The following is a 21137-nucleotide window of genomic DNA, read 5'->3' as shown; positions in this document are numbered from 1 at the left end:
AGACTGCGGGCGTGATGCCACTTAACAAGGTTGGAACCAGCAGTACTGCTATCTTCACTATTGCAGAGGTGTTTGCTTTTTGAATCCAGATGTCAATCTAAGGGTATTGATAGGGACTCTGTGTGACTCAATGTATTTCTCTTCTGTGCTGTCACCACCGGTTTCTCTCCTTGTCACGCTCTGTCTCAGGCTCACTGTACAAAGGGATGTGCAGCTCCCTGTGCTAAGGCAGTGTGCAAGGCTCTCTGAAGATCAGTGCACTTCGCCAAACGACAAACCCTTTCCCATCCCCCCCCAAACACAGCAGCACAAGGAGAGGTTTCAAGAACATGTTTAATGATGGCGGTTTCTACTGAAACGTGAGATGTCCATTCAAACTCGTCTTATCGATTTTTCTTATATAAAAAAAAAAGAAGAAGAAAAACAACCAACTTTTGGTCACAACAACAAATTCTCTTAAAACACCTTTAAACAAAGTTCAAGCAATTGCACAGAACAAAACGCATGGTCCTGGTAACTCCTCACACACAAAGACTGCAGCAGCAGAAACGCATCTAACAAAAGAAACCCCGTAATGAAAACCACGGCGTGCCACCCTGCAGAGATTATGCCACGTACAGAGCTTTAGAGGGAGCAGTAATGAACAAAATGTTCAAATGCATTAGCAATTAAGTGTTCATTAGACCTCTACAAGTCGTTTGGAGCTTAGGATAAGCATTGACCTGTGTACAAGTTAGCGTGCTGAACAAGTGTTTGCAGTCATCTCCGTATCTTCCAGAGAAGGGGAAAAATACTACCTGTGCATTTCTGCCTTGATCCTGCAGGCAAACAAGGCATGCTGACTTCTGCGGTTGGAGTAACGAAGCTGTGATTCTGTGCAGGGTTTTCCTCCGCAGCACAGCATGCACAAAGAGGAAAGCCTCTAATTTGCTTGCCCTGTTTGACTCTGCTCCTAGTCAGTGGATTTTGTAAGCGGTGAGCAAGCTGCAGGCAGACATCTATTATAGTGTTTCTTTTCGTTTTCTGTAACAGAAAAATGCCTTTAAAATGCTCTTGAACAAAGCGAGCTCGACTACGCAACACAAAACAGCAGCAAATACTAAGACACAATCACAATCAGATTAAACCTGCACTGTAAGATGCACAGAATGTTAAGGTAAAACATTCATGTAGTGGTTAATGGTTATTCCTTTCTGATGAACTAGAAATACCTGAACTAAACAGTCCAAATTATTAAAACTATGTTTCAAACTAAGTCCTTCCTACAATTAAAAAAATATTCTTATATATACTATTAGATGAGTCACATCAAGTGCTCTTAAAATCTTAACTAAATATAGCTATAGAATATTTACCTGGACAATTTAAATCACATACAGCAACTTTAATAGAGGTAAACATTGCCTCACATTTCCAACAGCAACTGAGCAACATCAAACAAAGAATTCGGGTTCTTTTCATGACCATGAGCAGTGGGTGAGGCCGGCCTTTTATTTCCACCAAGTAGCTGCTCCCCCCCTCCAAGCACTCCTTAGCTTGTGGCACATGGGGCCTCTCTGAGGAGTCAGCTGAGCACCTCTGTCTTCAACATCTGAAATGCTCGGTCCCCATCCACCACTGAGATTTGTCCATGTTATAAAACAGTGGGGTTTTTTAGCCACAAGCAAGTGGAGCAGATGGCTTCTGCCAACTCTGCGAGTAACCTGAAGTTGGTGGAAATAATTCATTTCAAGAACTGACTCGTCCTTGGAAAGAAGTACCCTTTGTGCTCCTCTCCTCTTTCTCCTTTGTCACTCGGTCTTGCCCCTCTTTTGTGCAAAGAGGCTTTATTCCCTCTATCCCCACCACTTCCAGAATGCCTGATGCTCAGCTTAATGAATTTGGCAAGTGTGGACATGAACATGTTGCCATGGTGTCTGCTCAGACAGCACAGCTACTGCCCTTCATCACCTCCTCCAGCAAATGCAAAAGGAGCTTTTAACCTAGCTTTCCTCTCAGCATCGCCGCTTCTTTGACTTCAGAAGGATTCTACCTATCTAAATTTAGTTCCTGCTTTTCAAAGCACTTTAGTCCTGAAGAGACACGCTACTTCCTTCAGAATCATCCAGCCTGAATCCCAAGTCTGTTTTACCAAAGTGGGGAAAGATTCTCCAGCTTTCATTTCAACCTGCAGCACTGCTCAACCCACCGGTACTTACATGCTATACCATCCAGGAGACAACCTGCTTGGCCCTACCATCGGCTCCTCTACTCTCACTTAGAGCTGACATGAAATATTGCTTAGTAACAGTTCTGTGGAATGACTCAAATTCATTCCATGAATGAAAACAGCAGAGCATTTTTAGATTGCCTTGATGACTAATGGTAACACGACAGTCTCCCATGAGATTTTTTCCATGCCAGATGAGTGGGATGTTTGCGAAGCCTTTGCTAAGTCACAGTTACGGAAAGCAACCTACGTTATGGGAGCTACTCTGATGAAAGCACAAGGCTGCTGGGGAGAAGAAATTCCCCTTCTCCTCTTACAGACTGCAGGGCCCAAGGGAACAGTGAAGAACTAGCATAGGTTATAGTATCATGCCAAAGCAGTTTAGTGTTCTCAGCAATCCTCAATGCCACCAAAACAAAAAGGCAACTCGCTGCAAGGATGGTTCTTGGGCAGATATTCTGCAGTCTCCTTGAAGGGTTGTAACTGTAGGAATAAGCCAAGCAAACACTGGGACAATCCTAAGACAAAGAGAAAATGCGTGGTTCCCAAGAAAAGCGGGGTTCTCCAGGCAGCTTCAAAACCCAAAGTACAAAGGTATTCAAGGGTGCAGCAAATGAGGCGTAAATGCATCGAAGAGAAATCTGAGCTGCATCTGTGGTTACTCTAAAGGAAAACCACAATGTGAAGAAACAAAACCAGTTAGCTTTGCCTTTTCTAATGACTGCCTGGAAAGGGTACACGCTTGTGGTTTCCTTAGCTTGATCCATCCAGACGCAGCTATCTCATTTTATTAGTGTCCTCCCACAGCTCTGACCTCTGCAGCACGAAGCGTAGCAGGGAGTAATGGTTCAAAACGCATCCTTGAGTTTAATGGGATTTGCCAAGCAGGTGGTAAGGGAAAACTTCCAGTTTTTTACAGCTTAAGATCCCTTACATAAAGCTTCCACGAAATCTAAGTGGTGATCTTTCTGCAATCGAATCATTCCATGTGAGGAACTTACTTGGCTTAGAAAAAAGGTAATACAGATGGTTGGTAGACAAGTTACAGTAAGCGCAGGACAGACAACAGTACAAAATACTTTAACTCCCATGGAAGGGCAGAAAATTACAAAAATATATCTTTTTTTTAATCTAAGATTGTTGTAGTTTAGGGCATGTCTGATTCCTCCTATTTCCCTGTGGTCTCATTTATTGTTGGTCTGGTCAGAGCTCCTTGGGACACTGAAAATGTCATTAGGAAAGCTTAGTGCAACTGTTATGTTTAAAAAGAATCAGTAGCAAGTCAAGAAAACTTTCTGCATGAATCAGCCTCTCACCTTTTTCCCCTTGAAGTCCTATACTAAACATAAGTACGGCATTTCAACATGGCTTACAGTTTTACCACCTAAAGTCACAAGTCATTTTTGTAAGGCCAGAAAGAAAATACCCTTCTTAATATTTAAATGCATGAACTGTTCTACAGTGAGCAAAGTTTAACAGTGACTGAATTGGGAAAATAAGTCCTTCAGGCAGCTTGATTGAATCTTCCTCTTCTTCCTTCTTCTGCACAACTTGTTTAGACCATAATGAGCTGCAAGTTAGTACACAGGGCTGAATCTCGTCGTGCTTTAGTGACACAGCAGTCCTCTTAAAGCAAGAGAGAGCTGAGTTGGCAAGGAGGAACTCCAGTCATTCCAACATAGTGGTTTGGAAACCAGGGAACGAATGGTGACGTTTTGGTCGGAAGATTTGTAGCCTGCCATACAAACAGCACCTCGAGGAGATGAGGCTTGGTTTGGTTGTAATGCTGCAGAGATGAAAGCCTCCCCTTTCACAGTTATGGCTTCAGCAGGTCCCTCAACAGCAGAATGCCACCTGGCAGGGCACCAGTGCTCCACAGAACTGCTCTACCTGGAAAGAAGCAGGGGAAATTAGTGCTTTTGTAGGTTTGCAGTTAAATAGCTCACAGACAGAGATGAAAACTGATGTGCAGCCCGTTGCTAACCGGCACGTGCGGATGATCCACCTTGAAATGGATTCACCTGCTGACACCCTATTGCTTTAACTGCTTCAGGAATTAATGAAGAAATACAAAAAAGAGAAACAAGTCTTAATAGAAGCTTGTTATACTGACACGCATGAGGCGAATGCTTTCCCATAGGACTGCCCTGACTGCATATAGTCAGCTGTACTGGCCAGCAGAACGTGGTGTGCTCTGTAACAAGTGTGAGCGAAGTGAAACTGTCCTTCAAAACCCAAACAGAAAGTGCTTTCTAACTATGTATTTCCTCCCGCTGCTGCAGATGCACAGGAAATCATAAACAGCGGCATGGAAGCTTTGGCAACTTGCTGTATTTATGGCAAGCAGCTGACTGAGACGGTGATTTGCACCCCCTTCAGATGAGGGTAAATGATACACCTCCATTTATACACAACCTGTCACTGCTGTGAGGAAAAAAAAATTTAAGCTGCTACAAACCCCAGTGCAATTCACCCAGCATCATCCATAAAGGCCCGAGGCTTTCACTTGCCAAAAATCCATTACAGCTGCTCCCTTGAGAGCAAACACGCTGCTTTAACAAGCAGACAATGCCCTGCTCCGTTCAGGGCTGCACACGCAGTTAGGATCTGGAAAAGATGTATTCAAAGAGAAGACACCAATATTGCAATCGTATATTTTACAGAGAGGCTCCCATAAGACTCGAGCACATCAAAGCTGAGCCCAGCAATGGTGATGAAGATGTACTCACACAGTTCAGTGCTATCAGCACCCGAAAAGGGGTGAATCCAGAATAATGTGCTCCACCAGCCCTTTGATACAGCGCATCTTTCCTCTAAAAGATCCCCAAAGCCCTCCAAAGCCCTTTAGTCCAATGATGAGTGCATAAATGTTACTGACCTCTTCTCTCTGCCACCACTCCTTGCACATAAATCTTTTCGCTTTCAAGAGCACTTTGGAAGATGCATTCCTAAAATGCTTCTGTGCTTTGCTGGTACTGCTGCTGTTAGAGGGAGAGGTGGCAATCCACGAGGAAAACAAACTGAGAGATTTCACTTAGCTGACAGGAGGGAGAGGGGCTTCAATCTGTCCCAAGGAAAAACTTGTGGCTTTCTTTCAGTTCTTATTTAGGAGTCTGACATCTGGGTTGGGCAAATTCCAGCCCTGGTGTTTAAATTCTGAGCTCTTCCTTGATTGCGGGCTCTCACGTGGCACATCTCAGCCTGGACTCCAAAGGCTCTGCAGGAACAGTTGTGAAATTCACCCAGCTGGGCTCAGCGAGCACAGCAGGAGCAGAATGCACTGCCTCAAGCAGCTGCATTTCAGCAGGGAGAGGAGATGCTGATCTCCCAGATTACTGAAGTGCTTTCAAAGCGTTCATGTACAAGGCACGGCAGAATTTATTCAGTGCTTGTTTTCCTTTTTCTATTGAAGCTGACAAGAAATCCCCCAATGAATGACGCTAGAGCTAATAAGCTTAATAACCTAACAATTTTAATTACCTTTTCAGAAACTGGTTCTTTTTGCAACTGTTCTAATCTCTTTTTCTCTTATTACTTAAAGCATTCTGCCCGCATTGTGATGAGGGATGAATGAACTTCATTGGGGGTGTCTGCCTGTCACCTATTCCCTTACTTTACTCTTCTTGAGTATCATGCAGTGCTATCGTGTAGGAGATCAGAAAATCCATATAACTTTCTTTCAGGAAGGTGTAGGAAAGTGTGAATATAGTGAACAGGAGAACGTTTTAAAATCAAGGCCTACTGATGGGATGAGAAAGCACAGCAAAGGATGGGATTTGGCTTCCCATCTAACTCATTTTCCAAGACGCGCTGTAAATGTAATCCCATCATAAAACACGAGAAAAATACCTGACAGGTGGAAAATGATGACCAGTGCTGTTCATAATGTCCCAAATCAATTGGACATGGATAACTTTCAGCCTTCTGCAGCACAGATTGAATCGGTGATCGAGAAATAAGCATTCTCTATGTTCAGTTTGCTTTCTTTGTGTAGCTCTGTAATAATTTCAGAATAATTCTCCTACTTTTTCTCCCAATGTCTCGTTCAAAACCAGAGCAAATACTCCAAAAGCTATCCTCCGTATTAAAGAAACGTTCCCATGAAGCTTTTCAAAGAGGTGCTAATATCCAAGTGATTAGGCATCTTTGCTCTGTGACGATCTCTGATTTACACTTTCAGCCTCTTGTCACACAGAAATTGTGCTCTCAGGATTAGAGAAACCACTGACAGAATCATTTCCTCTGACTGCAATAAGATTGCAAAAGGGGCATCTAATCCAGCACCCCCCGAGTTTCTGAGACAGGCAGTGGGTGGCTTTTGCCTCCATGGCAATGGCTGCATTTAGTTGAAATATGAAGTGTCTCTTAAGCTTGTTTCACAGAAGGAGGCAGCTGTTCCTTGGCCCTGTGGAAGCAGAGATTGGGGGATCTATAGGGAGCCCCAAATCTTAAAGCCTCCTCAAAAAATTGTAACAACCTTCATTCAGCAGCTCAATTTACACTGCCTGCTGTTCTTTGATGCCATAGGTAAGGCTGCAAACAAATACTTGCAAGGACAAAGCATGAAAGGAAAGAGAATTAGCTGCATGAGAACAATTGGAGAGGTATATGTGGCTTCTCTCCTGTTGCTGCTAGATGCTAACTGCCTTTTAATTACGGCTCTTTGTATTGCATGAGGGAGGTGGCTCAGAATCTTAATTGTGTACCTCTCAACAATCTGGTGGGGACCCCAAACAAACCAGCCCAGAGTCTACCCACATCATTCTCAGCAAAGACTTAGGCTACAAACTCAAAATGAGACTCTCTATAAGCTGTTCATCAGCTTGAGAAATATGTCAGTGCTGCATTTTGGAAACCTCATTCCATTTCTGCTATGTTTTAAATATATTTGTGGTGCTTTCCCTGCTGGAAAGCATTGGGCAAAAGCCGTAGCAAGTCACAACTTTCTGGAGAATGGACTCTTCCTCGTACTTTTACAGCCTTTAAATCACCAATGAACAGCTCCAAAGAATACAGCTAATTTTGTATGACTTTCTGGAGCCAGGAAGACTTCAAAAATTCTAGGTTTCAGTGACAGAAAGTTGGTTTCTGTAGCGGATGCGGTAGCACATATGTTACAATATTGAGTGATGTGCTCAGCCAATAGCCTTATCTTTCCCTACCAGCATGTCATGAGGAAATAAAGAATTAAAAAAAATAAATCAGAATGACACCTTTTGGTCAGCTGTAGCACTGCACCAGCAGATCCTCCCAGAGCACTGGGCTGAATGAGGTTCAGCTTCTTTGAAAGCAATCTGTGGGATGGTACAGTCACAGAAGTGCTTTATGTGAAGCAGCACCTTGCCAAAATCCCCATGCCAGGAACTGGTAGCATAGACAGGGGCCAGAAGTCTGTTGTACTACAGGCCAAGTGAGTGCCACTGCTAGGAGATTGATTGAATAAATCCAAACAACCGATAGTGACTGCTGGCAAGGAGGCACCTTCATCTGAATATAAAAACAAACACATAAAAGAGAGAGCATCCTAGCCTCTGGGTACTTGTCAGGAGGCACCTGTTGCTCCTCTGTCCCCTTCACAACTGCTTCCAAGTTGCTGTGGTTTGTTACACTCTGCTGTAGTTTAGCTAATAAGCTGAGACATGTCCTTCCTTATGCACCAGCCCCAGTGACGACTGTGCTGGTTCACCTGATGTGTTTGCGCTTTCTTGATATAAAGGAGAGGGAAAGCAGCTTTCCTGCTGCAATAATTAACAAAGGTTCCTTTAAATCTGCAGGCACTTGCTGAACACCTAAATCAATCCTATCGCTCCAGTTATGTGGGTACCCACATAGCTTTACAACTCCTTTTAACTGCAGACAGGCATTGATACCTCTCTTTACATGATTTTGCTGGAATCTGCCTCCAGTTTCAAAACAAAACAAAAGCCTTAGGTGGCAAAAGTTAACTATTATTCTTTGATGGGGTGGAGAATTCCAGCTTCTGCCAGGTCTTCTGTTAATTCACCAAGCACTGAAGGCACTTCTGAGATGCTTGCTTCTCATCTCGATACAAGTGCTATGAAGGAGTTCTTGATTACTTTAGGGGGGATTCTGGTGGATGGACTTGGCATCACAGGGTAGCAAAGAGCCTGTACTGGTTAACAGGAGACAGGAACTATTTGAGATGTGGTCTCTGGGAGGCACAAAGGTATCAGGAAGCAAATGTATCTTCAAAGGAGCTTTATGATGCTCAGTCCTGCTAAGGAGATGTCTGTAAGATGATATTCCTCTCTAGACTGAGGTAGCACTGTTTGAGCTCAAACTGTATGCCTCAAACAGCAAAGACTTCAGGAAATATGGAATTTAATAGCTGTCGCATTGTGGCAGAAAGGAGGAATTCCCACAGATGAAGAGAGGACAGGCTGGCTAAGAATCAAAACCCCCTATTGTCTCTGATTGAATAAATCAGAGAACAGAGCATCGTACAAGGAGAGAGAGCCATTTTGTACTGCAAAGGAACCCACAAACACTAAATAGCCTTTGGGTAAGCATCAGTACAGCATGCGCTCCACATTACATGACTCTCATGAGTCAGAGACTTTCCAGCATGCTCTCCTCTTTGTTTATCTAACATTTTACTATTAGACATCTTATCCTGAAGCATTGCCACGATGGAGAATCTTCTGCTCTCTGTCTTTGGATAATCCCTCTGATGTTGCTACCATCAGGTTGCAGAGAAAGTACTCAGTTATTTCTACTTAGTGAAGAGGAAGCAGGGCAGAAGAAGGAGGGCTGTTGAAGGAGGCCGTGGTGAGACAGATTTCTTCAAGTTTAACAAAGCCTGGGTCAAACAAATTGCTTGAGGGACAACACAACCCGAAATTATTACTGTAAACACAGAACAGCTACAGGGAATGGCAGCAGGCTGTCAAGGACTTCAAGGAGCCTTCTAATTCAGGCACTAATTACTTATGTTTAGCAGCGCAACTCATACCCTTCATTGTTTTGTAACTTCCAACTATAGCCTGACTTGTACAGAGAAATAATGCAGTTCTTTTGATAATGACCAGCAGAACGTGTGGTTCTGTGTGTTTTAGATGCTGGCACACAAGTGCTTAGAACAAATATGTCGTTCCCCTTTCTAAAGTTAAGAAATGGGCAACTTGAATAAGGTCTGATAATTTTCCAGTTAGGAATTGTCATGATCTGCATTTTTATAATTAGAAAAGCTTATTTCAGCCAAAGAGAGGCAGATTTCAGAGTAGGCCATATTTGGTTAAGAATGCAACTCAAGTGCTGCATGTTGCTTGATGCAAAGGTGAAGCAAGAGGTGCAGATACCCTCATGCCATAAATCAATGTGCAACATCATTGCATGCTGAGAGTCTGCCAATAAATCTCAGGTCCAGAATAGGCACCAAAAGCTTTGGGTTGTCACATTGCTTCTACCTCAGAAGAGACAAACACATTTAGGGAAAGTTTATTGCTCAAGGATAACTGCTGCAACATTAGGGAGTCCTTTCTCCGTCACAGAACAACATGCAGTACATATGAATCCAGAGGTCAGTGCAGATTTGCTACTGTTTTCTTCCCTGCCATACTGTAATGACAGTGCCTGGAAAAGCAGCCCTTGATAGAGAGTCCTCTATCTAGAATGTGTGTAGGCACAGAGTGTGCAGGAATGGCTGCTGTCAACTGCTGGAGAGGGGAAGTTCAGTCTGTTAAACCTTGTTAGCTATGTGGGCTGTGTGTATCCTACTGAGCTGCTCTGCAAAGGAAAGAGGAGGGCAGAGGGAGCCTCGGGGCAGCAAAGTGGTTATTATAAGAGGAGAGTACGGAGCAGATGTGTGCTGAGAAACTAGGCACAGGAGCTGTAAAGGAGAGTTATAAGGCTCAGACAAAGTGAAAGGGAGACAGTGATTGCCTCATCTCTGTCAAGGAGGCCCAGCAGAGAGGAAAGAACAACCTTTCCTAATAAGAGCTCAGTAGCAATTCTGACTGGATGGGCATACCTGTATTTCACATCAAACACTGTTGAGTCTTCGTCCTCATCATCTTCTTCATTCAGAGGAGCCATTTCTACCCGCTCAGCTGGAGTGGTGATTATGTCATACTTCCTGGTCTTCTTAATCCTCTTTCCTGACCTGAAACAACAGAGGTGCGAAGGTTAAGGTTCATGTCTATACAACATTCCTTAGAGGATAAAGCTGTTTCCTGTAGACACAAGCCCACCAACATTGAATCACCAGTCTAAGACCTCCCCAGACACAAAGGCCATGGAGCCAGTCTGCATCCTGTCTTCCTACTGCCTTTCCAGGGCTCCCATTTGTGCCTGTCAGTGTAAAGAACCATTTCTTGTCAACAGCAATCCAGATCAATGTCAGTTTTCTTTCGCTGCTGACAATCCAGAGATCATTTGGCATCCAGGGCTAGCACCGAGCAGCAGTCCACTGCGTCCTCCTGCTGCCATGCTCAGTAAGCCAGGCACAGGCTTAATCAGCAGAAGCAACCAGTGGTTTAGAGAATGTGTTTAAATGGGAAAGCTTGGGTTTACTCTACTGAGATGAGGGAATTCTGGGTAGGATTCTAACTAAGGAGCAAAGAGGTTGGTGATATTTGGGTATAAACAACCTGCTCTCTTCTCTTCTTGCTGATAGCCTGGATCAAGGCTCCTCCAGCAAAACCCCTTAGTCTTGTCTGAGAAGTTCTGTGCTCAGTGCTGTGCAAGTGCTATGAAAAATAATCAGCTGTGATTTGCAGCTAACTGTACCAGTCACCTCCCCTCCCACAACAGCCTCCTGTTCCTTTTGAAATGGAGATACTCAAGTGCCTGCGCATCCCAGGATTCTGTAAGATCTATTTTCAAATACTTACTTTCAATTAACAAACAATTGGCACGTGCCTTTTCAGCTCATTCCCTGCCTCTAGTCTGAATTGGGTGGGTCCTTTTTACTTCACCTGCTTCTCCAGTGTATGTTAGGAAGGTCTTACTGCCTATGCGTGAATCCAGTTTCATGATCATACAATGAAGGTGTTGATGCGTACAGCTTGCCTTCAGGGAGGAAAGACAACATCTTTGCAGAATTTTCCTTTTAATAAAACAGAACTGGAAACTGCAAAGCATGAGCTGGTGCAGGCACAAGCAAGCAACCCTTAATTTCTGGTAATCACAGCTACTGCTCAGAGCAGGTCAGGAGTGTGCTTTCACTGTCGAGAAGCCTTGCCGTGGCATGTTGTGCAAAGTGTGTTGGATTCCACACTGCCATTTTTGCATCCAGGACAAATGTCTTGTAAAGAGTTACACAGCAGGGAGATCCAAGTTGTAGCCATTACCAACAGACTGGGACTTGGAGCTGTGCTTGCATCTGGTCAGGGCTCCATCAGAGCTGACTGCAGTGGTCCCTTCTAGCCTTAAAGTAAAGGAAATATAAAGCTCCAGTCTCAGTGCTTCTGCCTAGTATAGCTTTTGGCTGTTAGTCTGAGGCTGAAGAAAGAGGTCCCATCCCTTGGGATGGTGGTGTTTGCATTTCTTCCCCATCTGGCTGCAACAGAAGCACAAAGAAAGACTTTTTCTGTCACTTAATCCTTACAGCAATCTGTGCTGCTGTATCTCACAGAGCACAGGGTGGGCTGTGCCATTACTGCTGTTGATGAAACAAGCCATTTAATATCCAATACAGTAGGACTCTTAACCTAAACACTTGAAATTCTTTTTCTGAAAGCACTTGTCTGTATTATTCTGCTTCTCAGCCAAGACCCAACAGCTAAGTGATGCAGGGAGGTCTCAACTTACAAGTAATGCATTGCTTTTACAGGAATCATTTACTCATGCTGTGAAGCATAAACACACACAAAAGCTAACCTGTGTCTACCTGTCAGAACCAACGAAGCGCAGTCTTAGCACTTTGCCTTGTGTCTTGCAATAGCTTTCCATGGGTTCCCAATTTAAGAGCCTACCTGCATATCAGGTCCACGTTAACGAGAGGTAGCCTTCCTCATTCCCTTCTTGTTCTGCAGAGTTCATCTTAGAACAGTAACACTGGAGCGTCTGAAGCAATTACTGTAGAATAGCTATCTTTAGAAATGGCAAGCTAGAACCCTTTAGCCTCCAGCAATTAATTAGTCTATTTGGGCTCCATTTTAAAGGGGACCTGGAGCAGAACTCGCTGCACAGTTATCTCTTAATCCTCTGTAACCCTCACTTAACCGTAGCATTCACTTAGAAAAAGGAAGAAGTTGGTTTTGCTGGCTTTTGGTGCAGCCGCTACAATCATTTGCCCAAAAGGCAAATGATTTTCTCCATGAATTTGATACCATTTTACTTAGCTAATTTATCACAACTCTGTGTTTTGCGGCGGTCGCTTTTCTCACACTGGCTCATCTGAACAACTCCCCAAGGTTTCATCAACACCAGAATCATTACCCAGGCTTACTTTGAAGGAAAGCATTAGGACTCTCCCTGTACACGTGCAAAACAGGCCTGTTGGGAAACTGCTGCACATGAGAAGTGCTCAGCCTGGGTAGGATCCCTTTAATCATCAGTGTTGGCAACAAAAGGAAAAGCACTTGATCCAGAGGGTGGGACCAGACAGTATCTTTTGTCTGCAGGCAGACAGCAGTGTCAGCAGAGTAGCGCAGGGAGGAACTACACAATACAAATGTTTCATGAACTTTTGAGCCCTCTCAGGTGGGATGAGGATAGGTCAGGCCTCGTGGGTCTATTTTCTATGCACTTTTTTTTTTTTTTTTGTGGTGTTTTTTGTTGTTGTTGTTGTTTTATACATATTTTAAGCAAACAAGAAAGTGCTGAAAGCTGTGGTCAGAGTATGTCTTTGGCTTAGTGACAAGGTGAAACGCTCCGAGTGATTCTGTTTGGGTAGGAGTGGTAGTGCACGTTTCAATGCTGAAAGCTGTCTTCCAACTCAAAGGCATGTTGTTTCTGCTATCCAGCTCCAGCCACCTCCTGTAACTAGGAGTAAGGGGGCAGAGGCAACAGGGCAGGTTGGTGCTTGGGATCATCAGAACCTGGAATGGAGGGAGGTACTGCGGAATGTCTGCACTGTGCAAGTCCCAGCAGCTGATGCTGATGGCTCCCGATGGCTTTTCCCCCTGCTCTGGAGCCGACATACAAGCAGCATGGGGTAGGAAAAAGAAGCTGGCTTTAGCCAAACATATTAGCCTTCCACTTGAGACCCAGTATTGCTCCCACCCCAACCAGCTACCTTTAACAGAAGGCAGATTTAGTAAGTGCAAAGCTTAAGTGAGACAGAATGAAGACGAACTGATTGGACCTGACATGGAGGCCTGCTTCCAAGCGCTCCTGAGCTATTCAGCCTCAGTCATTCTTGCTTATTTGCATTCCCCTTGGGCTGGAATGCCTCAGGCTCTGCACACCATGCTGGTGTCTGGCCTGTAAGAAATCAGTTGTATTCCCTTCACCACACAGCAAGGGGAGGGAGGACACGCAAAGATGGGCTGGAGCAGAATGCTGACTTTGTGTCTCCGTATTTTGACCCGGGGCTATTTAGATCAAGCACCAGTCACATGCAGAACTTCATCCTTGGTTCTGAGGCATCATGTGGTGGAGCAAACGCCCAGGTCAACTCACTGGTTCATTACATTATTTACGCTTCTCATCTATTTTAGTCGACAACCCTGATATTCAAAGATAATGCTTTTCTTGACCCATAGAGAGAGGTCTCTGTATTTCTAATCTACCATTTACACTTCCTGCCAACAGCTGCAGAGGTAGAAGGCGATGCCCTGGGGAAGAAAGGAAAAAGCCACAGCTATCCCTTCAGAGCAGAATGTTTATTGAAGTCTGAGTAAGCCAGCTACAACCCTCCCCCTACAAATGCAGCAGTGCTGTACTGGGAGCAGAATTGAGGCCAGTTTATTTCCAGTATGTCAATTTCCTTAGCAGTTAAAAAGTATGGTAATACTAAGCTGGGGAAACTCCAGGCTTATTAGTGGCTGATGAATTAGATCAGTGGTATTTCATTACTGTTGATCAGTCTGGGTATCTCTGCTCTCTGGGTGGTGCTGTACATACTGAAGTTAAACCATGAAGTTAAGTCCTTGTGCTCTGAGGATATGTGTTCTCTGTTGCAAACCAAAGATGTTTCTTATAGCAAAGTCCTTGAGATGGAATATATGCGGTCACAAAAGCAAAGTGCCAGCTTGCTTAACAGCATGGCTAATAAGAGGGTCTGATAACTATTGGGAATAACTTTGGGAACATCTAAATGAGACATTGCTGTGGTTCCATCGAACCCACAAGCAATTAAAATACATCAGTTGTGGTGTTACTGTGTACTTTCAAACATTACAGCACAGTCTGACTGGATGTGCTCAGGAACTATCCTTCTTTTATAGGACAAAGCTATAGAAGTGTTTATGATCTATCCAAATGCTTTAAGCCAGTGAATCCCAAAACAAGAAACAATCTACGCTCTATTGTGACTGCTCAGAGAGCTGCCAAGAGCCCAAGAGAGCACTACATGGAACTCATCTCCCTTCCTTCTGCCAATTTACTGTAGCGCTCAGATCAAGTCTTACTAGGTACACGGCCTCTGAGACCCAGGACAAGTGTCCCATTTGTCATTCTTCTTTCTGTGGCCCTCACTAAACTACACACATCTTAAATGAAGCTTTCCATCTCAAGTCCCAAGTCTCTGCTTAGCGTATCCTTTTTTTCTGCCATTTGAAGTCCTTCTAACAGCGAGGATTTCTTTCCTGTTCCTGACAGAGGTCTTTTCTTTGCTGGAGTACCATAACTGGTTATAATATGATTAGTTTTAAAGCAGTGTAACTCTCTGGGGTTAAGGCTCAGAAGGCCCAGAGCCACTGCCAGCTTTTAGAACAATGGGTCTTGTATCCTGTGATCATATGCCTGAACCTTTCTCCTCAACCGAAGTAATTTATACTGGTTTTGCAATTACTGGAAAACCAAGATGGTATTTGAGGAAGGAATCGTAATGAAACATGTAACATAGCAAAGCAACAAAGTAACAAAACGTGCCAGTAGCTTTCCTCTAAAAATATAGGCGAGCAGCTGCTGTTTCTAACCTGGGCTTTGTTCATTCAAGGGCACGTCAAGACACATAGCAAACGCTATTACAGATGGTGCTCTGCACCAACAGCTTTGGGTTGCTTTCAGCTGGCACATTTGAGCAGATGTAACTTCTCCAGTTTTCCCAGAAGGCACATGGCTGTATGTGCTGGTAGACCATATCTGAAACATTCTGTTTCCTGGGATCTGACCCCAAGGATTGTATTACAATGAAATGAACTGAGCTGCACCAGGAACAGAAAGAAATATTAGAATACAAAGGTAGAAAAGCAAAATCCAAAGCATGGATCAAGCAGTCCAGTTGAACTGCAGAGATCATTCATAACCTGTTTCAATAGACTGTGCTTTTAAGGAATACAACTTAATTATTTGATTGGGAATAACATGAAATTTGTTCTGCTAGGGAAAGGACTTTGGTTTTGAGAGCATGCAGTGCCCGGGGATATGTAAGAAGAAAGTTAAGAACTGGACTTGCAAAAAAAGTAGTAATAATAATATGCAATTACTGTAGCCAATTAGGCCTTGCCTCACACAGACATCAGCAATGCTTTAGCCAGCCTTGCTGGTCCCTAACAGCCACAGACAGAGAATTCAGATCACTCTGGGTAATTCACATTCTGAATCACACGACCATCAAATGGATTCAGAGCATAACACTCCTAACAGGAATGAACAGGAATCCCTGAAATGCAGTCTTAACAATAGAGCTGGAAAGCTAGAAATCCATCCATCCGTGCTCTAGTTAAACAACTACCACGGAGTAAATAATATAGAGAGAAATACATTAAAATGAAATCGTAGAACAAAATAAAATCCAATGCTGGTGACAAAAATATCTGGCTGCTTGATAGTTCATTTCATCTCTACAATTCATATCTGAAAGGATAATTTTCTTCCAGCAATCCAGAGCAATTTCACAGTGAAGCTTTAATCAAAGATTGGATTCCAGCAAAATCTCTTTAATAGGAATCCATGACACTTAAAAAAGAAAAAATAATAATAAAAAAAGCAATGTTTTCGACTAAGCAGGAGCAAAGCTCTTATTCTGGTGGAGGAAAGCTTTACGTTTATTGAGGGTAAATCCCTTATCTCTTTTGCAACAGCATCTCCTCCAATCTGTTTTGTCAGCTACAAGTGTGACATGGTACAAACATACCTGTTGGTATTTTTGTCTCATTTCCCAGCTGGGTTAATTGTTTATAAACAAGTGCTCTGCCTGATTAACTGTTTTTGAAGCCATAAAGCTTCACTTCTCATTTTTCTTGCAGGGCCGATTAAAAACACAGGACAGATCTCAGAGGGATTCTTCTTTCTTAACACATCTTTAATGCAACGTTAACTCCGACAAGTTGCATAGCAATGACTTTGGCATGGGATAATTCATCTACCATTCCAACGTGACTTTAATGTGCACCTATTTCTGCTGATTATGGTACAGGGAAAGGTCTTTATAGGCTATCAGTTTGCATACTTTGGCTTGAAATATCCAGACTTATGCCAGATCTCCTTGGTACAAGGTTTTGCTTTATATCCAGAAGAAACTGAGGCAGAGGGCATAAGCCCTCCAAGGGCAGAAAGAATGAGGGCTATAATCTCTTCTGCAGTTACTTACAGACTTGCTAATTCTAATGTTTATCCACTGGAACTGCATGAGGCTGAGAAGCGGTTGACGTTATTAAAATCATTATTTTTGATATTTTACTTGCTTCTCCTGACCCACTTCACTTTATTGAGCAGATTTCCTCGCGTTGGCTTTGCCAGCTACTGCAGTACATACTGGAATTTAGTTAAATGTCAGTTTCTTTAGAGAAACGGCAGTTCTGATCCTCTCAGTCTCTAAGTCCACATTTAATAACACTGCAGTTGTGAACGCTGCTGTTCCTAACACAGAATTAATTCAGAAACAGGAGAAGGGGAGAATTCAGCTGCAGCCACCATGTAAATACAAAGGAGCTGCTTCGAAACAGAACAAGGAAGAACCTGCAAACTCTGCTTGCTCAGTTGCTTCTGTCACCTCCGATGCAGCGCACACCTCCTTCCTGCTCTGCTTCCTGGACAGCGAGCTGCTCCACTTTCCAGGTGCCTTCCTGCAGCCTGCACCTACAGGTCAGATCACTGCTAACTACTGAGAGTTTGTAATCTTCTCTGGCAAAGTTAGGAGTGAACAGGCAATAATTTCATCACCTGCAAAACAGGAACAGCTTTTAGCACTGCATGGGGACTCTCACCACTACTCTGAGATAAACAGTAACGCTAACGGTGCCAAAAGGAGATTAATATTCATTTTTATTTCTGCTTCAGCAACAAGCCAACTGGAGGACTGGCTTTTTAAGGCAATCAAGTTTAATTTGTTCTTGTTCCTTCACGTAGGAGATGTTAGATAAGGTTCAAGGACTGCTGGCCTACCTCAAGCACGTGCCAGCACCAACCTGCTTCAGCAGCGTGACTGAGTGGGCCTCCTCTGGCCGCACCACACTGTGTGGACCAGAGATGATCACCAAGCAGATGCAAACCTCCACCAAGCTTCCTGCTTCCACCGACCCTTCTTGCAGCTCTGCGAGCCATCAGGAGCTTTTTCCCCTTTTGCAGTGAGTGTGGGAACTTGCATCCATCAGCATCTACTCAGCAGAACACCACGGGGCATCATTCCAACCGATGTATTGCCATCGACTTCAGGCTGGACCTCCTGAAACCAAGCCTACCTGCTTAAGCTTAACTTAAAAAAGAAGTGTTCTATACCTGGTAAGACTTCTACACCAGGGACATCTGCATGGCCCCAGCTGCAGGCACAGCACCCAACTCTGAAGCTGGAAGGCACCTCTCCAGGTCACCCTGTCCCATAGAGGTTCACAGCATCCACTCGGGCTGTGAGTGTCTTCATGGCCAGAACCTCGTGGGGTTGCCTCCTTCACCATAACACAGCAAAGTGTTTTCTTACAGTTGAATGGCACTTGCTGAGCACATCTTGCCCAGTCTGCGGGCACCGCTAAGAGCCTGGATCCATCTCCTTCACACCAGGTAACCTGTAATGATGCCCCAGTGTCTCACCCACCACGGTGATGTGAAACAGACCGCGGATCTATCCGCACCACCCCTCCAAAAAGTGCCTTGAACCCTCCCCCCCCCCTTTCTTTTTTCTCCTTCCAAATCAAAGTAGAGCGCACTGCAGGAAAACCGAATTCCGAGGACCGCGGGGCCTCCCAGAAAGAAGTGCCACAAGCCGCTTTAAACCTTTCCCTTTTACCTGAGGTCAGGCTCGAGAAAGCAGACGAACAGCTGAGCGGCGCATCCCACCGCCCCTTCCCACACAGCGCCGTCCCCGGCAGCCCGAGGCCCTTCCCCGGGGAAGCGGGAGCCGAGGGCCGGGCGGCACCTGCCGCTCCCTACCTGAAGACGCGGAGCAGCAGGCAAGCGATGAGCGCGGCCGTGAGGGCGCAGGCCCCGATGACGGCGGCCTTCAGCGCGGAGAGGTCTCGGAGCAGCGCGGGCACGGGGCTCAGCTGGGCCCGGCTGTGGTTGCCGGCCGCTCCGTGCGGCTCGGCGGGCAGGCGGCTGCCGTTCACCGGGCTGACCGCCACCGCCGGCGGCTCCCGGCTACCGCGGGCTCCCGGCAGTGAGAGCAGCAGGCAGGCCGCGATCAGCAGCAGCGAGCCTGGAGAGCGCATCCTGCCCGGCTACGGCCGCCACCGCGCCGAGCCCCGGAAGGCAGCGGCGGCCCTGCCTGGCCTGGCCTGGCCCGCCTCCTGAGCGGCGCCGCCCCCCGAGCGGTAGAGGCCCGGCCCCGCTCGCCTCCCCCCCGCGCTCTGGCGGAGCTGCATGCGGCTGAGGTGCGCGTTGTGTCCCGGTGAGGGCTGGTCCTCCGAGCCGCGGTTGTGCCCGCTGCAGGAGTCCGGAGCGCACCGCGGGTGGGAACCCCGCTGCCGGGGCTTGGGCGCTAGTGATACGGCAGCAACTGAGGGAAATGGGATGGTTCGGTCTGGGATGGAGGAGGCTCAGGGGGAAAGCTCTTACTCAGGTAACAGCGATAGGATGAGAGGGAACGGCCTCAGGTTGTGCCAGGGGAGGTTCAGGTTGGGCATTAGGAAAAACTCTTCTCCAAAAGTGGTGATGCTTTGGCATTGGATGCCCAGGGAGGTGATGGAGTCACCGGCCCTGGAGGTGTTCAAGAACGGTGTAGATGTGTCACCGAGGGATCTGGACAGTGGGCAATATTGGTGGTAGGTGGATGGTTGGACTGGATGATCTCAGTGGTCTTTTCCAACCGGACTGATTCAGTGACTCATATAGGCCGTTCTCTCTTACCAGTGGGAAGCAAGGAGGAAGGACGCTTAGAAGAAAGGCTGACGGCCTGTTCCCACCAGCAATGGAGTAGAGGGTGAAGCAGGACTGGGAAGGATAAAGCTATCACTGCCAGCTGGGAGCCAAGCAGACAGGGTGAGTTTCATGAGCAGCACTGCACTGACTGACAGATGTCATGCCCAGGCTGGCCTGTTTTATGTAAGTCAACCATTCCTGTGTTTAAAGGGTGCCAGAGGCACTTGCCAGCTGTTAAGGGTCTATGCAGTTAAAGGGTGTGTTAATCCATAGTGACTGCTCTATAAATACAGACTTGGATCTTATTACTTGTCTGGTGAGCTCATACTGCACGTGTTTCCTTAGCAATTGCTGCCGTTGTTGGCTTAAGCAAACAGATACGGTATTAAATGTTCACCAACCCTTGGTGCCCACTGAGGTGTTTCAAGAGTCCATGCCTGGCTTCTCCCTGAGACTCAAACCTGTGATGCTGGCTCTGCACAATTCCCTTTCTGCATGGGACTGCGGTCAAGGAAGGCTGTAAGTGGGACTTGTCCCTGTGACTGATTTTACTCTTTCAAATGTGCAGTAATTCACACCACTTGCGAAGCCTTCTCAAAAATGAGGGTAAAATTGAAAAACAGTTTGCTTGAAAATTTGCCTGCTTTCTATACACGCCACTGGACTCTTGGGGAAAGGGTTCAATGATCTTGTTTCACTCTTGTGTTCCTCTAGAGGCATCTATCTAAGAAACAGATTGGGCTAATTTTATTTTTGTATGCCTATTGAGTCAATGAAGTAACACCAGGGATGAATGTGGCCCAATGGGTTCCTTAAGAACTCATCTGCTCCTTATTCCAATAACATTTCCTTGCCAATAACAACTGTTTTTAATTACAACATGCAACATCTGTCCAAATATAAAATGAAGTGATCACAGAGTTCAAGCTGCGATGCATTTGCATGGGCATTCTCATGGAATAAACCTCGCTGTGTTGCTGATTCAGCATCTTGTATCTGTTAAACTGAAAGGATTACTAAAACAGATTTACTTCTTTTGCCTTCAGCAACAATATACGCTGATTGCCTTGACTTTGGGTCTAGTTTAATTTATGTGCTAATACTTGACATCTATCAAATGACAGCAGTCCTTTTCTTAAGATCTGTGGAAATCACACTTGTGGCTGTGAAATGAATCCAGGTGTGCTGAGTATTTGAGCAGTGCCATTAAGCCAGACAGCAAGAATAAAGAAGGAAGCCAATGCTAGGGTACTTCTAGGACATATATAACTTAGTTTTGCTTGCCATGCGTTGTATCAGATTAGCACAAGTTTCACTTCTGCAGAATAGTTGCTTGTGTCTGGGGAAAAGGGCACGTTGCCACAGAAATGAAGTGAAGGAAAGGAGAAGAGAAGAAGGAGCTGATTTCCTTCCTCTTAAACTCCGCCTATACTTGGAGTTTATCATGGCAGGGTATAATCTATGTGTGTGTGTCAGTCAACTTTGAAAATGAGTACAAAGAAGTAGTTCTGCTAGCAATGTGCAGTCGGAAAGACAGCAGTAAAGAATGTATGGTTCATAGGCT

The 21137-nt window shown here is 45.1% G+C and overlaps 2 protein-coding genes across 3 annotated transcripts in view; one reads left to right on the top strand and one right to left on the bottom strand.

Annotated features, from left to right (window-relative positions):
- Positions 1–315: 315 nt before the first annotated feature.
- On the bottom strand, positions 316–18999 carry FAM174B (family with sequence similarity 174 member B). Its single transcript, XM_072345797.1, has 3 exons — positions 18647–18999; positions 10200–10331; positions 316–4099 (listed from the first exon to the last, which is right to left on the bottom strand). Exons 1-3 carry the CDS (start codon positions 18922–18924, stop codon positions 4096–4098), a joined length of 414 nt encoding a protein of 137 aa, XP_072201898.1. The 5' UTR covers positions 18925–18999; the 3' UTR covers positions 316–4095.
- Positions 19000–19066: 67 nt separating this feature from the next.
- The window catches only part of CHD2 (chromodomain helicase DNA binding protein 2), a 104742-nt gene continuing 102671 nt past the window's right edge, over positions 19067–21137 (top strand). For both annotated transcript variants that reach the window (XM_072345823.1, XM_072345821.1), the window contains exons 1-2: positions 19067–19103; positions 19565–19693. The gene's annotated coding sequence lies outside the window, so the exon portion shown is untranslated. The remainder of the gene's footprint in view (positions 19104–19564; positions 19694–21137) is intronic.

Source organism: Excalfactoria chinensis, chromosome 10 (assembly GCF_039878825.1).
Source record: "Excalfactoria chinensis isolate bCotChi1 chromosome 10, bCotChi1.hap2, whole genome shotgun sequence".
Lineage (NCBI taxonomy): Eukaryota > Metazoa > Chordata > Aves > Galliformes > Phasianidae > Excalfactoria > Excalfactoria chinensis.
Note: the sequence above shows the minus strand (reverse complement) of the source record. Positions and strands in the feature narration are given on the sequence as shown.